Raw genomic sequence first — 16,631 nt, forward strand, 5'->3', positions numbered from 1 at the left:
AAATATAGTGAGATTTTCGGACCACCACAGGTTTCACCCATTTGTACATGTGGGCTACATCTGGGCCAATCATGAGCCATTGATCAAAGTCGGATGTAGAGTAGGCTGGATGAAACAGGTGAGCCGGAGCAGTCAGCCTACAGTCTGGTATGAACAATAAAGGGTGTGGAGACAGTTGAGCAGCACATACAACACAGAGCCTGTCTAACCACACGCACATTCAGAGAGACACTCGTCACAACACAGAAAGTTGTACAATCTTTTAAAATGTCTGGCATCGCAGCTACACTTCAGCACAGAAGAGAGAAAGCAAAAGGGATTGGAACCAATTCTCATGCGGTGAAATACCTGAACCAGGACTATGAAGCGCTGAGGGCAAGCTGTCTGCAGAGTGGGCGGCTGTTTCAGGATGAATGCTTTGAGGCTCTGCCCTCATCTTTAGGCTACGATGAACTTGGACCAAATTCCTACAAGGTTAGGGGCATCACCTGGAAAAGACCTAAGGTGGGTACAATAAGCAGATGGTGACATCTGCTGAAAGTACAGGCTGGTTGCTTCAGTTATTTTACATGCTCAAAAAATAGGGCTCAGGCAGTATAGGCCAGAGACATTAAACTATACTTAGACTATTTTTAAGTTGGAAGTCAAAGTAGGAATTTTCCATATTTGCATCATTGACATCATCATGTAGCTTTAATTTGAGTATACCTTATTTTGAATTTTGGAATGAAGACTTGCAGGAGTGCTACTTGTATTATTATTTTATCATACACTCTTACCAGATAGAGAAGTCACTCAGTAGGCTACATCCTTTATAGCAGTTAGTTGTTGCTGTTTGGTCTGCACAGCAAATTGTTGAGGTTTGTGACAAACTCATGTTAGCAGTATTACAGACTATCGCTGTGGTATTAAATGTTTGTGTTGTGTCTGCATGTAAGATGGACACTGTATTGCTGCTGCAAAGAGCTACTTTTTGCACTGCATGTATGAGACATTTTGATATCCGGTCAAACATTATTGTCCAAATGAGGGTGGATGCAAACAGTTGGGCTCCAATATTGATGTCGATGTGAGGAGGCATTGCAGTTTGACTCCATTTTGACTCTTTTTTTTCTGTCAGGAATTGTGCCGCGATCCAAAATTCATTGTTGAAAACGCCACCAGGACTGATATCTGTCAAGGAGCGCTTGGTGAGACACGATTCATACATTCTTCCAACACTGTCTGTTTCTTTACCTTGTAAAAGTGACCCTCATATAACTTCTGTTATTTTCCTAACGAATCATATTCAAATGCATTTTGATGGCAACATTAGATATTTACTATATTTAAAAAAGGAGTCATATTTCCATGCTCAGCCATTTGAATGAATGATTTTGCATGCCTATCTTAGACCAGCACAGTTACCAGATGTGCATGCAGTGTCACACTTCTCATACTCTATACTCTATATCATCCTGCTTAGGGTCTCTTCTGCTGGTTTTTTGAAACCACAAATAACTCCACAAACCACATTACTCCTTGTAAATGCCAGGGCACTGACATCAGCTGCTACTGTGCACAAAACATTTTAAACAGCTCCTTCAGTCTTCTCTGTCTCCACCCAGTCTGGCAGAATAAACACAATTGTGGGTGGGACTGAGTTTCTTGCAGCTGATGAGCAGAGAGAGACAAGACAATAGTCTGACTTTGCACAACAGGGGTGTGTGTGTTGGGAAAACAAACTGCATACCTAGAATGATTTGAAAATGTGTCATAACGCCAAGATGAAAGCCAACGTGTCAACATTAAATCCTCGGGGTGTTACATGAGATTTAACACAGGAGTTTCCTTTACTCCTGCTGCAGCTACACAGGTCCAGTGAAACAATGGCCACACATCATACAGATGACTTTTAAACTTTTATTTTTGCTCTCTCTCTGTTCTCTGTGTCAACTCTACATATATAAAACTCTACTATATAAAACAATTGAAAGACAATTACCTCGTGCTCCTCTTGGACCATGCGTAGAATAGTGTTATTTTGGAGCTGTATCTTCTTCCTCTGCAGCCATGTTGGTTCCTACCTACCCATGATATCACACACGGCATTACATTTCCCACAATGCACTTAACTAAACTGTGGTCCTGCTACATTCTGCATTAAATAAAGACCTTACATAAAAAGCAATACATTTCTTTTAAACATTTTAAATCCCTTTAAGACAGATTTCTTATTAACCTTCTAACATCTTGTTTATTAATTTTTCGTCACTTTTTAATGACTTTATGAACTTACCTCATGAATATATCACTGAAACATACAAAATAAAACATCTCAGTGCAAGTGTGATCTTGTGTTCAGGCGACTGCTGGCTTTTGGCCGCTATCGCCTCTTTGACGCTCAACAAAGAGGTTCTGTGTCGTGTTGTCCCCCACGACCAAAGCTTTGACAAGGGCTACGCTGGCATCTTTCACTTCGAGGTACAGAACTTTGACGCACACACCGCAGCCTCATTCTTTCTCGAGCTAAAGTGGCACAAACAGGTTTGATTTGACTAACTGAGTCTTCCCTGTGGCTCTCAGTTCTGGCAGTTCGGTGAGTGGGTGGATGTGGTGGTCGACGACCGCTTGCCTACCAGAGATGGAGAGCTGCTGTTTGTTCACTCAGCAGAGAATGCAGAGTTCTGGAGCGCGCTGCTTGAGAAAGCCTATGCCAAGTATGAAAGAACTGAACATCTGGATATCTTTCCTTTAAGTTTTGGTGTCTGATTTTCTTGTCGAGCCATTCATTAACTCATTTTGCCCTTAGAGTAAATGGATGCTACGAGGCTCTTTCCGGAGGCAGCACCACTGAGGGTTTCGAAGACTTCACTGGAGGAATCGCTGAGAAGCATGAGCTGAGGAACGCAGATCCCCACCTCTTCAAAATCATCAAGAAGGCCTTGGAGAGAGGATCCCTTCTGGGATGCTCCATTGATGTTTGTTCAAGCTCCTTCTATCACTCTCATGTATTGAGGTTGGTATCCTCGTGGTATCTGGTAGTTTTTACATTACAAGGTCTTCCTCTTCACTTCAGATTACCAGTGCGAGTGACTCAGAAGCCGTCACATATCGCAAGCTTGTGAAGGGCCATGCCTACTCAGTGACAGGAGCAGACCAGGTGAGGAAACTTCAGTTTACATCTTTTTTTCTGGTTGGGAATATTGGCTAGTGCCTCAACTAACAATAATTTTCAATATAGGTTCGTCTGACAATTTTCAAGTCTATAAAATGTCCAAAAAGTTGTGAAAAATGCTGCAGATCCCAAAGTGACATCAATCAAATTGCTTCTTCTGTCCAAGTAACAGTCTAGTCAGTTTACTATTTTAAAGAAAAGTAGCAAATCCTTATACTTAATAAGCTGGAACCAGAAAATGCAATTGACACCTATTCTGTGTCAGGTGGAGTACAGAGGACAAATGGAGAAGCTGATCAGGATTAGAAACCCGTGGGGTCAGGTGGAATGGAATGGAGCCTGGAGTGACAAGTAGGTATTGTGCTCTTCTGGGGAAATTCAAGGGCAGGAAATGCATGAATATTATTTATATAACCTTATTATTGTCAGCTACTAGTGGTAAGTACTCTTTGTCTTTAGCCATGTTAGCAGTGTGTGGCTCTGGGGAAGCCGATGTTGGTTGATCGGGGAGTCTACTTCTTCAATCCAGACTCAAATATCTCAACAACTGAAGGGATTATCATGAAATTTTGTACAGACATTCATGGTCCGAAGAAAATGTCTCATCGCTTGATGAATATATCCAGTAGTTTCACACTTAAGAAGGTTGAAATGCGGTCTCAAACAGCAGCCTTGAGTGTGTCAGCCTTCTTGAGCAGCCGTAAGGTCACCATTCTCTTCTTTAAAGACATTCTGGGTCTCTTCATGATGCGTATCGGTGTTTCTAAAAACATTTTATGCCGTGTTCCTCAACAGACCATATTACGTTCTGCATGTAACTTATACAGCTACAGAGAACATAGTGTGGGGATTTCTCAAACGTGTGACTAAAATATGGAATAATTAAAAGAAAGTAATTATTATAATACATTGATTTTGGTCACACAGTCTGGACCCAAGTGACAAAAGTCACCGTTGGATTGATCACCAACACTTCTTTCAAATGGAGCTATCTTAATCACACCCTCTTGTGTTGTTGATGACCCAGCCTAATTCAAGCATCTACATTCTTTGTTTTGATGGGGGTATGAAGTCTGAACACACAACCGTACACACCCAGTGGAATGGCTGGTAAATCCTGTGGGTAAAAAGTTGCTACACAGACTATTCTGGTGCTCGAGGTATAGGTGGAGGCTGGAATTACGGCTGCAGGCCTGTTATTTATGTCCTCCATGTTTTAACCTCACTAGTCTATTTTCTAAGAATGTATGGCACTTTTTTTCTAGCTCCTCTGAGTGGAGAAATGTGAGTCGTGATGACCGAGCAAGGCTGACCAACCGTTCTGAAGATGGCGAGTTCTGGTAATCCTCCCTGAAACTACTTTTCTTCTACTTGCTTCCTGATTCCTTGTGCTGAAAATCTCTTATTTTATTGATACTTGAGTATTTCCCTTGCACCTTTTGGCCCACAGGATGTCATTTAATGACTTCCTGCGCGAATATTCCCGCCTTGAGATCTGCAACCTCACCCCTGATGCACTAACCAGCGACGAGTACAAGAAATGGGCAGAGACAGAGTTTGAAGACACCTGGAGAAGGGGCGTGTCGGCTGGGGGCTGCAGAAACTTTCCAAGTACGGCCAATTTCTCAATCTACCTTCCGGATTTGGATCCAGCACTAGTGTATGCGTGTCGTAAATCAACATAGAGTGTGTCTTGGCTGCTACAATGCTGTCAATCAGCTCCCTGCTCTCTTGCTTCCCTTCCTAGATTCCTTCTGGATGAATCCTCAGTTTGTCATAAAGCTGGAGGAGGTGGACGATGAGCCTGATGAGGGCGAGGAGGGCTGCACCGTCATTGTGGGCTTGATGCAGAAGAACAGACGCAGAATGAGGAAAATGGGGGAGGACATGGAGACCATCGGCTTTGCCATCTATGAGGTAAGGAGCTGCCTTTAAGATGACAATGAAGTACTATTAGTCATGTCAGTGGAGATTTTATTTGCAACATTTGCACATTTTTTGACATTTCATTTGTTTTTGTCTTTTTCTAGCTGCCTGAGGAGGTGTGTATACAAAAACGATGACGCTTTATGAGCGTGTTGCCGGGAGCAGAATGATTATTCAAAGAAAATGTTGCATTATTAACACAATATACAAACAAATATAATATAATATAAAAAAGTGGGAGGCCAGTAGAAATGGTACAGGGTGCTCTCATGTGACCATCTTGCATGCGTGTCATTTTCCAGTACTCTGGCAAAAGGCAGGTGCACCTGAAGAGAGACTTCTTCCTGCGCAACTGCTCAAAAGCGCGCTCCGAGACCTTCATCAACCTCCGAGAGGTGTGCAACCACTTCTGTCTCCCCCCTGGAGAGTACCTCATCATCCCCTCCACCTTTGAGCCAAACAAGAATGGAGACTTTTATGTGCGGATGTTCTCTGAGAAACAGGCTGATTTCCAGTATGTTATTCTCACGTATAAACACAATTTTATAATGACAAATAGAAATTAAAACCATAGCATTCAAAATGACTCCTTTACATGACTTCCTGCTGTTTTCAGAGAGATTGATGATTCTGTAGACTGCCACGTTGTGCAGGTAAAATCATAATCTTTGATATAAATGCTTTTAAAGGTTAAAACTGATGTTAATATTTTAAGAAAGAATCCAAAAATGATCACTCTATCACCTCTAGATTGATATCGATGAAGATGACATCTGTGACAGATTCAAGAGATTGTTTGGACAGCTGGCCGGAGATGTAAGTACGCTTAAGATTTGACACATTATGGCCTCAAACAGTCATTCTTATGATCTACTAAGAGTCTGTCTATGTCTATATGCTTCTTAGGATGTGGAGATTTCTGCATTCGAGCTGCACAGGATCCTCAACCGAGTGATTCAGAAGAGTGAGAGATATAATTTCTTTCTTCTCTTTCAGGCAAGATCAGTATGTGCATTTATGTGCACCTGACACTGCACAGAACATTTACCCATGTTTGGTTCATTTTCAGGATCAGATGTCAAAAACAATGGGTTTAGCCTGTCGACTTGCCGTAACATGATCAACCTGCTGGATGTATCCTTCCTTACTACTATGTCAGGAGAGCCACAAAACAATAAATCTCCCCCTCTTAACATCCCGCTTTCCCCTTCAAATAGCTTTAAAGGAGACATACTTATTCTCAGGTAAATAATTTTATTTTGGGTAACTGCTAGAATAGGTTTGCATGCTCTACTGCTCAAAAAACACACACAATCAGATTTCTCAGACTGATAGTGTTACAGCACTCTGCCTGAAATGCTCTGTTATAGCTCGTGTCTCTTTAAGCCCCTCCCTCCTGAATACCCAGTCTGCTCTGAGTGGTCAGCTCACACATGCCTGACCCAGCGCCGCTAACAACAATAGATCAGCTGTGCTAAATCAATTCTTACCTAGCTTTTTGCATGGAGTAAACAAGTGGGATACAATATGTTAATTAGTGAGCTTTAGAGGTGGTGGTAGGTGAATTTTGTTACTTTTGCCATGCCAGCTATTGTCTGTCCTTGTGTTAAGCTAGGTTAAGCAGCTGCTCAATTTTCTTTTTGTAACTCTCTCCAAGAAAGGGAATAAGCATATTTCACAAAATGTCAAACTGTTCCTTTAAGACTAGAAAAATCATCTTATTCTTCACTGTCTGACAATATTTTCTGTGAGTCTGTTCACATTTTCCAACATTTTACTGATGCCATATGATGACTTGTGCTTTTTTATACACATTTCCCCCAAATTAATCCTGACATATATGGTACCTTTGGATCTCCACTAGAATTCAGAGCTGTATTCTGTGTGTATGAAGTAGGATGCACATCATGAGTTAACCAACAAGCAAGGTCATATCTGACAGAGGGCCAGAACCTGCCGTACATTACTCTGTGTGGAGCATGTTACAATTTTCCTTGACATACTCCTTAAAGAAAGATGGAAGTGGCAAGCTGGGAATGGTAGAATTTAAGATCCTGTGGACGAAGATTGAGAAGTTCCTGGTGAGTTCCTTATTTGTATGTACATCCATTAACACATCATGTGTAACATAGTTTGTTAGTCGAATGGTGACAGCACATAACAAGTTGTTGGGCTCTCCATTAGGATCTGTACAAAGAGAGAGACGCAGACCAAAGTGGCTGTATGAGCACCTCTGAGATGCGGATGGCTGTTGAGGCTGCTGGTGAGAAGCCCATTTTACAAATTTCCTCTAAGTTAAAGGGACTAGAGGACAGAGAACACTGGCTATACTTTCTTTTTTCCCCCATTATGTGCCGTAGATATTATTATAAAGTAAACCTTTCTACATTTCGACAGGCTTCTCTCTGAACAACCCTCTGCATCAGATAATCGTGGCCCGCTACAGTGATCCAAACCTCACCATTGACTTTGACAACTTTGTGTGCTGCTTGATCCGTTTGGAGTCACTATTCAGTGAGTTCTGTCCCTCTGACTACATGTCTTTTTTTTAATCCTACAGCCATGCAGACATTACATATCCAGTTATGATGTTTTCTTATATTTACAACAGACACCTTCAAGACCCTGGACAAGGATGGGTCCGGTGAGATAGAGTTGGGTTTTATGGAGGTAAGAACCATGATGTGATAATGTCACAGAATTATAAAGCAATGGTTTGTGGAGCACACAGTGACTCGTGCTTTTTTTCATCCACAGTGGCTGAATCTGGCGATGTTGTAGAGGAGCTCAGACTGATGAAGAGTCATCATACCTGAATATGTTGTGTGTTATCTAGTGAATGTCAGTTTGTGTCCTGTGTAAAACTACAACTGGATACTGATTTCAAATCGGAAAATAAATTCTTCAAGTTTGATTGTTCACAAACATAATAAAGCTACAACTGTTTTGCCAATAAGACTCTGTTTATTCAGTATTCAATCGATGAGAGATCATTTTATTCAGCATGTATGTCTGTCCGGAGCTGTTTACTGACGGTAGGAGAGCTCAGAGATTGCTTTTTAATTAAAGACTGTCTTTATCTTCTCTCCTGTTTATCAGCCTGACTGCAGCAGCTATCTGCAAAAGAGACCTCCATTGTCTGTGTTTATGTCACATTACAGTGATGTTGACTGGGTAATGTACTTTATTCCATTAACGTAACGTCAAAGAGAGGAGAGGGGAAAAGAAGAGAGAAAATTGTAGTCTCTGGTGAGTACTGATGAGTGAGAGTTGAATTTAATTGAATTTAAACACCAAGACATTCCTTGTGTGCCATTGCTGGCTAACGTTAGCTCACGGCTAACGTAGTAAAATCTGGCAGTTTGCGGCGGACAAACACTGAAGCACAGGTTACCTTAAGTAAACTTGTGGATTTCTCTGGGTTTGAACGTTGTTGGAAACATTTGGGATAATGTATATCCACAACCCAACAATATAATAATACATTTTATTTGTACAGCGCTTTTAAAAAAAAGAGTATATAGAGTATATAACAAAGTGCTACTCATTTCTAGACATTTTGATGAATTTTTACATATTATATTTTCACAACAGGGGTAATCAGGTGCTGATAGGCAGTTTTTTCAATATTTGAACAGAGCCAGTCTAGCTGATTCTCCTTGTTCCTAGTCCCAGTGCTAGGCTAAGCTAAATTGCTTCTTGTGCTAGTTTTATATTCACCATACAGACATGACAGTGGTATCAATTTTCTTATCTAAGCCTTGGCAAGAAAGCCAAAAAGCATTTTTAAACTACTGTGCTATTTTTTTCTAGTAAGCTTTAGCGAATTGTTGTAAACCGAGGCCAAACTATGTTTATTAGCTTAGAAATAGTGTTGGGTGCTTTGGGTATGAAGCACTGAATCGCTCCACTGCCATCAGTGTATGAATGAGTGTGTGTGAAATTGCTTTGAGCTATTAAAGTGCAAGTCCATTTAGCATTATTAATTGAAACTAGCTAACTGCTTTTGGGCCATTGTTTTTCAGTGGCAGAATTTTAATAGTCAGCTGTGAAAATAGAACTGACCATGCCCAACATCAGTGAAAACTTGATCCATGACTCCATGTCTTACTTCGATTTCTGACTCAAAATACTCTAAAGAAGGAATTAAAAGCTTTGTATGAAGAAGCAACAAGCAACTTTGGCTAAGATTAAAGGGTTACTCCATTGATTTGAATTGTCAGTGTAATTTACTAATAATCAACCTGTGAAAACAGCTTTGTCAAGTCTGAAAAAATAACCCTGATGATGACATATTGTCATGTGAATCAGCCAATAACAGGCCTTCAGAGTGATGTGTCATGGCCTCATTGCAGGAGAAAAGGCTGACATAAGATATTTTACTGAAAGCGGAAACAGACATTTATTCAAATTCCCCTCTCCTAGCAGTTCCCTGTGGTACGACTGTGCTACCATTGACTGACTGGCTACTGTCCAAAGCAAAAATGTCCAACCCAAAAAGAAACCCTGATCTCAGTGCTATGAAAAGAAAGTGTAGACCAACTGGTTGTAAAAAGAAATAGGCAGGGTTTGTTACTTACTGATCTGGTAGAAAGAATGCCAGTTTTGAACCGTCTCAAGTCTTGTTGGTAAAACAGGTTGTTTTTTTTTTAGCATTCCACAACTTTCCCAGTCCTTTGCTGCCCTTGTGCCTCTTGTTTCAAACTTGTTGCTGACATCAAGTTCAGACAATATTAAAAATATTGTGTTTGTATTGCTTTCCATTGAGTGCATGTCAAAAAGGATGAGCTAATTATCACATTCTGTTTTATTTATGTTCTACACAGCGTCCAAAGGCTTTTGAAATCAGAGTTCAATGTTATTAGCCAGAATTATTTCTGTTTATTTGCAAAACAGAGAAAACAGGTTGCTCTAAAAACAAACCTCTTCTTTAGATAGTTCAATTGCCATTTTTAGAATCGGTTTCATTTGCTCTATGTTTTCTGATTGACAGTCTTTCTTTTTCATACACAAATTTAACTCTTTATACATACCAGGCCCAGTGATTTATCCTCCACGTTACAAAACCCAAACTCAGATGGATAATTCAGTGCCTGTAATCTACCAGCAGATGTCAGAGTTCTCATAGATTTGTGTGTGCTTCTTTGACGTCACTGACCAGGTTGTGGCCAAACTTGAAATGTGCTTGCAGCAGCATGAAGTTTCAACTGACTGAGTTATGCAGCAGCCATTTCCTGTTCTGTGTGGTTCGGGGTTGCATTTCCCCTTTAACTGCTTTGAAAAGTTGCTGCTGGCTACCATTAGCTCTGGTAAGCAGGCTTTACCACAGTTACGATGGTATAGCTCAAAAAACAACCCTCAAGCCACCAAAAGAGGGCTTCCTGTAGCTACCTATCATACTTGTGTTAAACACACGACACTCAACTAGTGACATACATAAGATAATATTTCTGATTTTCTTTTTAAGTCACAGATATCTGTGCTTACAATGCCAGTCGAAGCAAATCTGACAACTAGTGTGCTGCATTATGGAACAGAAACTAGTCCGGATGTGGGGCAGGACTCTGACTCTGTAAACCACTAATCCCCACAGAGGACACACAGCCACTGTGACGCTGAAGCAGAGTATATGCAGTGTTTGTTGTGTGCTAAAATCAAAAGGACAGATTTGAACAAAGGAATTATGTTTATGATCTAAAATAATTATGTAGAATATTATTCTCTTGTTTGCCAATAAGCCAGTTTAGTAGTTCACACAGGAAATGACTTTGTCTTGTCATTATTAGTTGTAGTATTTTTAATTTAGTCCCTCCAACCAAAGCATGATGCTACAGCAGACAAATTCCTTGTGTTTGTGTGTGACGTTCGATCACTTAAAGGTGCGATATGTAAGAATTGGCCGCCTGTATGAATTCATACTCCCAACAAATAGAGGCTTACCTGCTAACTGTATTCTATTTACACATCCATGACTGTAGCTACTGGTAGCTTGTTAGCTCAATTAGCCCTCCAGCTGGCCGGACCACCAGGTCAGTGTGGGCGTTTACGCCACTTGCACAGGAGCTTTGGACCACTGGGGGAAGAGAGATATCCCTGCAACACAGTACATGGAAATCTTTGACATGAGGTTAAAACTGTGCTCCTGGTGTGCTTACACTATCAAACAGGCCAAGCGAAGGAAAATGCGTAGGTGAGACAGGAGACACATTTAAATAAAGTGGAAATTCCTGCAACAAGTAAAGTGAAATTTGGAAGCATATTTCTTCTTTTTGGCTGTTTCAAGTGGAGGGATTGAGCAATCCTGGGCTGGGTTGTTTGTGCATGGACACCTTTGCCTCCAGGCTGGGTTGCCAGGTACAATGACACATATCCCGGACAGATACTGGGATACACTCATTTCATTAGTAATTTCATTCATGAAATCAGGCGTTTAACAGGCGAGATTACCAACTGGCAGCACAGCGGGAGAAAGGGTTAAAAATAAGGACACTCCGTCCCAAAAATTGGGAGTGTTGGCAGGTATGAAATGTTCAATCATCATCATCTCCACTGCACCACCATCCCCTGCACCTCCTGACATGCAAGTCGACTCAAAAAACATTCACAAAACATGTGAATGTGATGTGACATGTAGAAATGTTGATATGTTGTGTTGGACACATATAAATCTGAAAGTATTCATGTAAAGTCCCTCCTCTGTGGCTCCTCATTTTTCTCTCCCCACTGCAAGAGTTTTTAGGGTTTTTTTCTGGGGAGTTTTCCTGACTTGAATGAAGGGTCTAAGGACAGAGAATGTTGTACACTGTACAGATTGTAAAACTCACTGAGGCACTGTGATTGTGCTTTTGGGCAATATAAATAAAAATGTACTTTACTTGGCCTGACACTGAATCTGCAGCACAGTCACGTCTTGTGAATCATTTAAACAGCACTGATTCATCATGTCTTCACAGAACGTGACTGAAAAAAAAGTTTTAATGTTCACATCTAAATCCAGATTGGTCTCCTTTTTGGTGGTTAAAATTCATATAAAACATAAAATGCCGCCTCTAGTGTAGGATTTGATTGACTGTAATCAAGTTTTGCACATCCAACTATTGACTATGACTATTGGAATCTTAAGGTGAAACATCAAACTTCAGGTAGAAGGATAAATCCTTGTGTAACATCTCTGCTCTCTCTTTTACCTTATAAGGCCACTGAGGAGCATCTCAGCAGCTGATGACTTGACAAATCTGGACAGGTTTCTTCTCCATATAAGGGCATTGCGTGCTGCCCACACCCATGACAGGCTCGAGCTCACCTGAGCTTTTACCCAAATAAGATCTCTACATCTACCAAACGTAGAAAGACGGCGAGGGTGACAAAAATGTTTTTATTGACCCAGACAATATCCATTGTGACTTAGGCTTCAAATGTAATGTGATTAAATACAAATTCTGAGGTTGCAGCTGAAACTGTAACACACCTGGGAAGAGGTGGGTGGGCCTACTTTTGGAGGTGTGCTCATTTATCCCAGCTCCTCCTCTATGAGTCAACCTGCTCTCCTTCCTTATGAACCATCAGCAATTTGACTGCTGCCATTTTCTCTGCTGGCTGTTTCCTTCACACATCAGAAGCAAACATGGTGAGTAGCTCTCACAGGGAAATGCAGCTTGGTTGACTTGTGTCAGTTAAGAACTTCCTCTTTGTGATCTAGGTGATCCACAGGACATGTAATGTCGTGCCATATCTTTATTTTAACAACATGTGTAAAAATGTGTGAAGTCAGTGATGCCTAGTTTTCAACATCTTTAGAAGTTGTCTTTTGATTTTGCTTTTGCTGTGAGGAAATGTTTTGCTCTGTGAAAAGAGGCTTTAGATTATGAAAGCGCTTGTTCAAGGTGTGGTTTTGTCTCCAAAATGGAGGGAGCTTTGTCCGTGCTTGAACTTGTTCTGAGAATCCCCTGGGGCGGTCTTTCTTGTGCTAACTTGTTCCACAATGACTGGAATGTGACAGAGCCAAAGCCTTGAAAATGCATAGGGTTGGCTACACCCATGGCAAGTTACTGCGAAACACTGGAGGAATATTTGCTCATTCATTGCTTCTATTCGATGTCTAGTTTTGAAGAACTTCCTGTTTCTTCATGTGTTTTTTTTTTTTTTGGTTCTGCTTTCTGCACCGATGTACAAGTGACCAACATCTGCTCAAATATGAGCTAAGGCTGAAAAGACAACAAAGTCTATCATGCTCAAATTTAATAAGAATTACTTTTAACATTTTCTGTGTAAATTACACTTAGTGCTCAACTCACTAAACCGCATGAATGGTAAGGAGTACTCTTCATAGAAAATAGTTGCTTTGTCAATTTAAAAAAAAGAGATTCATCCATTTTCATCGACTCTTGTATAAGATTTCATTAAAAAGATAAAATCTTATGCAACTGTAAATTTAAGTGAATATGTTACGAAAGAAATTATAATTGCTTTTTTATTTTTTTATTTTTTTTGTCCGTGTGTTTCCCTTATGTTCTGTCTAAAGGCGTTAAGTAACTTAAAATGGGTGGAACATTTAGATACATTTTGAACTCTTAAACTCACCTGAAGGGTTAATACTGACAATATAATGTTTGTGTTTTCTACAAACAGACGTCTGGAGTGAAATGCACCGAACAGGTGAAGGAAATCTGCAAAAACATAAGAGTTGTGAAGAATGATGCTGATCAGCAGAAGCGTATCAGAATGGTGGTGTTTCAAATCAAGGATAACTGCATCGATGTGACCAAATGCATCTGTGAAGAAGAACTGTCCGGAAAGGATTGCTTCTCTTCCTTCCAGGACACAATGGCGGAGGGAGAATGCTGCTACATACTGTATGACTGCCACTTCGACACCAAGGAATGCAAAAACAAAGAAGAACTGGTCTTTTTGACATGGTAGGTCCTTGTACTGTGATTTTTAAATCATAAATACTCTTTTCACCTGCATCCTCAACTGATTGCAGGCTACAACTAAGAACTAGCGATATAATCTTGGTTTAAAAAAAAAAATGTATGAGCTAAACTTTTCTGAGGATACATATTCTTGTGTGTGTGCGTTGTTGTTGTTGTGGGACACTTGGTAAATGATTTCTCTTCATATCAGGTGTTCTGAAAATGCAAGCATCAAAGATAAAATGTGCTATGCTGCCTCAAAAGATGCTCTAAAGAAGTGCGTGGGAAGTAAGTTTTTTGTTTTTTTTGTTTTTTTCCATAAATGAGACTTTCCTAAACATTGATACCTCTACAGTTCACCCACCCAAGTAACTCTTTTATGTTTTCAACAGGTATCAAACATAATCTCGAGCTGACTGAAAAGGCAGACTGCGCCAACAGGAAGATGTTTGCAGAGCTGTTGGGGAAAAGCATCACCACTGTTGAGGGTGTGTCATGTTAGGTCATTTACAAGGCCACGGTGACCAGTTTCAACAGTCTTTCCCTTGTTTTATGACAAATTCAATTTAATGGGCTAATGGCAAAGCTTCCAAATTGACTCCGTGTTTTTGGATTGGTTCAACAAAGCTTAAAGGGGAAGGGTTGGCCTCTGGATTGAATTAGAATAACTTAACACAAACATCTCTGTGCCCAAATAAACCCACCACTTTGGCTGTTCAGTTTCATTCAGCTGTAATTTTATTCATTCTTTGACGTATCCATATGATACTATGGTCTGTCACTTGACTCATTTATATTTCTCGAATCAGTAGTTTGGTGTTTTTTATATACATGGATACTGTTTCAATCCCAGTATACACCATTTGTCTTCCTATATAGTTTGGTTACCACTGACATGTTCACTGCACATTGACATGTACACATTCTGTAAAATATCCCAATGCACACCATAGTCAAGTTTACTAGGTCAAAATGGCTGGGCATGTAAATTCAACTCAAACCTTTGCTTTTTTTCTGCTAGACTGTTACACTTTGATGGACACAAAGAACTGTACAACTTTTACTAAGGGGAAAAAAAAAACAAGTTAACTGTAAATGCAGCATTTGTCAATTTGTATTATCAAATAAATTCAATGCAACTAACTCTTTTCTTTCTTTTTTTTTTTTTTTTTTAATGATTCAAATTGTTCTGATTTACCAGTGAGAGAATATGGTTTTAGCTCACTGATTGCTTTTTTTTTACAGAGCAATCAGAAAAGTTCTAGTTTTGTCCTAGGTGGGTTGCATTATCAACTTTGGCCCACTAATCAATCAGTCCTGAGATAATTGTATATGGAACCACACTATTGGCTTTCATTCTATCAAATCTCCATTTTTAACCCATGTTTATTTCATGATTAGCAAAGTGTTTCTGATAGTGATGCCACAAGAAATTTTGCAAAACAGTCATTTACATTTGAATCCAGATTTACTGTTGGTGTCTGGTTATATATTTTCAGAAAGTATGGGTGAAGGTTTTGGTTAACAGGTAGCTGGGGGTTGGATTCTCTCTCCCTTTCAGTGTCACACTGTGGGGGGCCAGATTAACTGGGTCAGCCAGATGACTAAACCCAGGATTTAAATTATAGAGTTAATATGGTAAATTCTTATGGGACTATAAAACAGAGTTCTAAAAAGAAAAAGGCAGGTGGGTCTTGTGTTCAGTTGTAAAAAAAATTTGCATTTGAATAAAATCTGATGATTATTTTTTCCCCCCTTTGTATTCCATCCCCTCTGCCTTTAAAGATGCTGCTTATAAGAAAAGTGGATTTTTGAGTCTCACTCCCAATTCGTCAAATACTGACACCTTGGGATTGTAGGCCGGGTCGGACGACATCCCAAAGCATCAGTATTTGACAATGACAAGTTGGGAGTGTGACTCAGAAATGTACTTTTCTTACAAATTGGACCATTAAGGATCAAAAGATATATTTGGTGACATGTTTATGCACTTATATATTAGTGCCATAAATAAAACGGTAAGACCCCCATCTGACAGATGTTATACTCCTGCCTTATTCTACACTTGCATCACGACCAGTGTTTACTTATTGTGAAATATGCTTAATTGCTTTCTTTATGAGAGTCAGACGAGAAGATTGATGCCACACTCGGTGTGTTTTGACTGTAGCAGGTTAGCTTAGCATAAAGGCTGACAGAAATGGGAAACGGCTAGCATGACTCTGTCCACATGCATCAGAGATGTAAAATAGTTCAATATAAAACCCCTTGTGAAACGTTTACTTGTTACGGTTCTATTTCTGTACATGATATTCATTTTTACAAAAAATGTGTGAACTTCAGGGGTGCTGGTGGTATTTCCTAGTCTTTATGCTAAGCTAAGCTAACTGGCTGCAGTTTCATATTGACCGTTAAAACATAAAATTGATATAAATCTTTTCATCTAAGTCTCGGCAAGAAAACCACTGACAGCATTTTCCCAAAATGCAGAGCTATTCATTGCATGTTTTGAGTTGCTCTCAACAGTTTTGTGTTCACAAGTGAACACTAATATTAGGCTAATCCATTACCTTATTCACACTTTATTGAATTTTTTTTTATGGCAACTTTTGTTTTACTTCTATTTTACACGTGCG

The 16,631-nt window shown here is 39.9% G+C and overlaps 2 protein-coding genes across 2 annotated transcripts; both read left to right on the plus strand.

The window, feature by feature from the left end:
- The first annotated feature begins 267 nt into the window (after nucleotides 1-267).
- On the plus strand, nucleotides 268-7,864 carry LOC141009267 (calpain-2 catalytic subunit-like). The gene is made up of 21 exons (XM_073481775.1): nucleotides 268-504; nucleotides 1,121-1,190; nucleotides 2,345-2,463; nucleotides 2,566-2,699; nucleotides 2,792-2,960; nucleotides 3,059-3,142; nucleotides 3,423-3,508; nucleotides 4,423-4,497; nucleotides 4,608-4,768; nucleotides 4,905-5,074; nucleotides 5,188-5,199; nucleotides 5,386-5,597; nucleotides 5,700-5,736; nucleotides 5,834-5,899; nucleotides 5,990-6,047; nucleotides 6,153-6,217; nucleotides 7,096-7,164; nucleotides 7,268-7,346; nucleotides 7,481-7,597; nucleotides 7,695-7,753; nucleotides 7,841-7,864. The coding sequence occupies exons 1-21, from the start codon at nucleotides 268-270 to the stop codon at nucleotides 7,862-7,864; spliced, it is 2,103 nt and encodes a 700-aa protein (XP_073337876.1).
- Nucleotides 7,865-12,622: 4,758 nt separating this feature from the next.
- cfl1l (cofilin 1 (non-muscle), like) lies at nucleotides 12,623-15,138 on the plus strand. Its single transcript, XM_073481861.1, has 4 exons — nucleotides 12,623-12,710; nucleotides 13,712-13,998; nucleotides 14,207-14,283; nucleotides 14,388-15,138. Exons 1-4 carry the CDS (start codon nucleotides 12,708-12,710, stop codon nucleotides 14,495-14,497), a joined length of 477 nt encoding a protein of 158 aa, XP_073337962.1. The 5' UTR covers nucleotides 12,623-12,707; the 3' UTR covers nucleotides 14,498-15,138.
- The last annotated feature ends 1,493 nt before the right edge of the window (nucleotides 15,139-16,631 follow it).

Source organism: Pagrus major, chromosome 15 (genome assembly GCF_040436345.1).
Source record: "Pagrus major chromosome 15, Pma_NU_1.0".
In the NCBI taxonomy this organism is placed as follows: Eukaryota; Metazoa; Chordata; class Actinopteri; order Spariformes; family Sparidae; genus Pagrus; species Pagrus major.

Excerpts from the sequence above, each read along its gene's own strand:
- LOC141009267 (XM_073481775.1), top strand. The coding sequence starts at position 268 with ATGTCTGGCATCGCAGCTACACTTCAGCACAGAAGAGAGAAAGCAAAA. Across the intron at positions 5,900-5,989 it reads TTGGACAGCTGGCCGGAGAT|GATGTGGAGATTTCTGCATT; the intron begins GTAAGTACGCTT and ends TATGCTTCTTAG. Across the intron at positions 7,347-7,480 it reads GATGGCTGTTGAGGCTGCTG|GCTTCTCTCTGAACAACCCT; the intron begins GTGAGAAGCCCA and ends ACATTTCGACAG.
- cfl1l (XM_073481861.1), top strand. Across the intron at positions 13,999-14,206 it reads GAACTGGTCTTTTTGACATG|GTGTTCTGAAAATGCAAGCA; the intron begins GTAGGTCCTTGT and ends TCTTCATATCAG. Across the intron at positions 14,284-14,387 it reads TCTAAAGAAGTGCGTGGGAA|GTATCAAACATAATCTCGAG; the intron begins GTAAGTTTTTTG and ends TGTTTTCAACAG.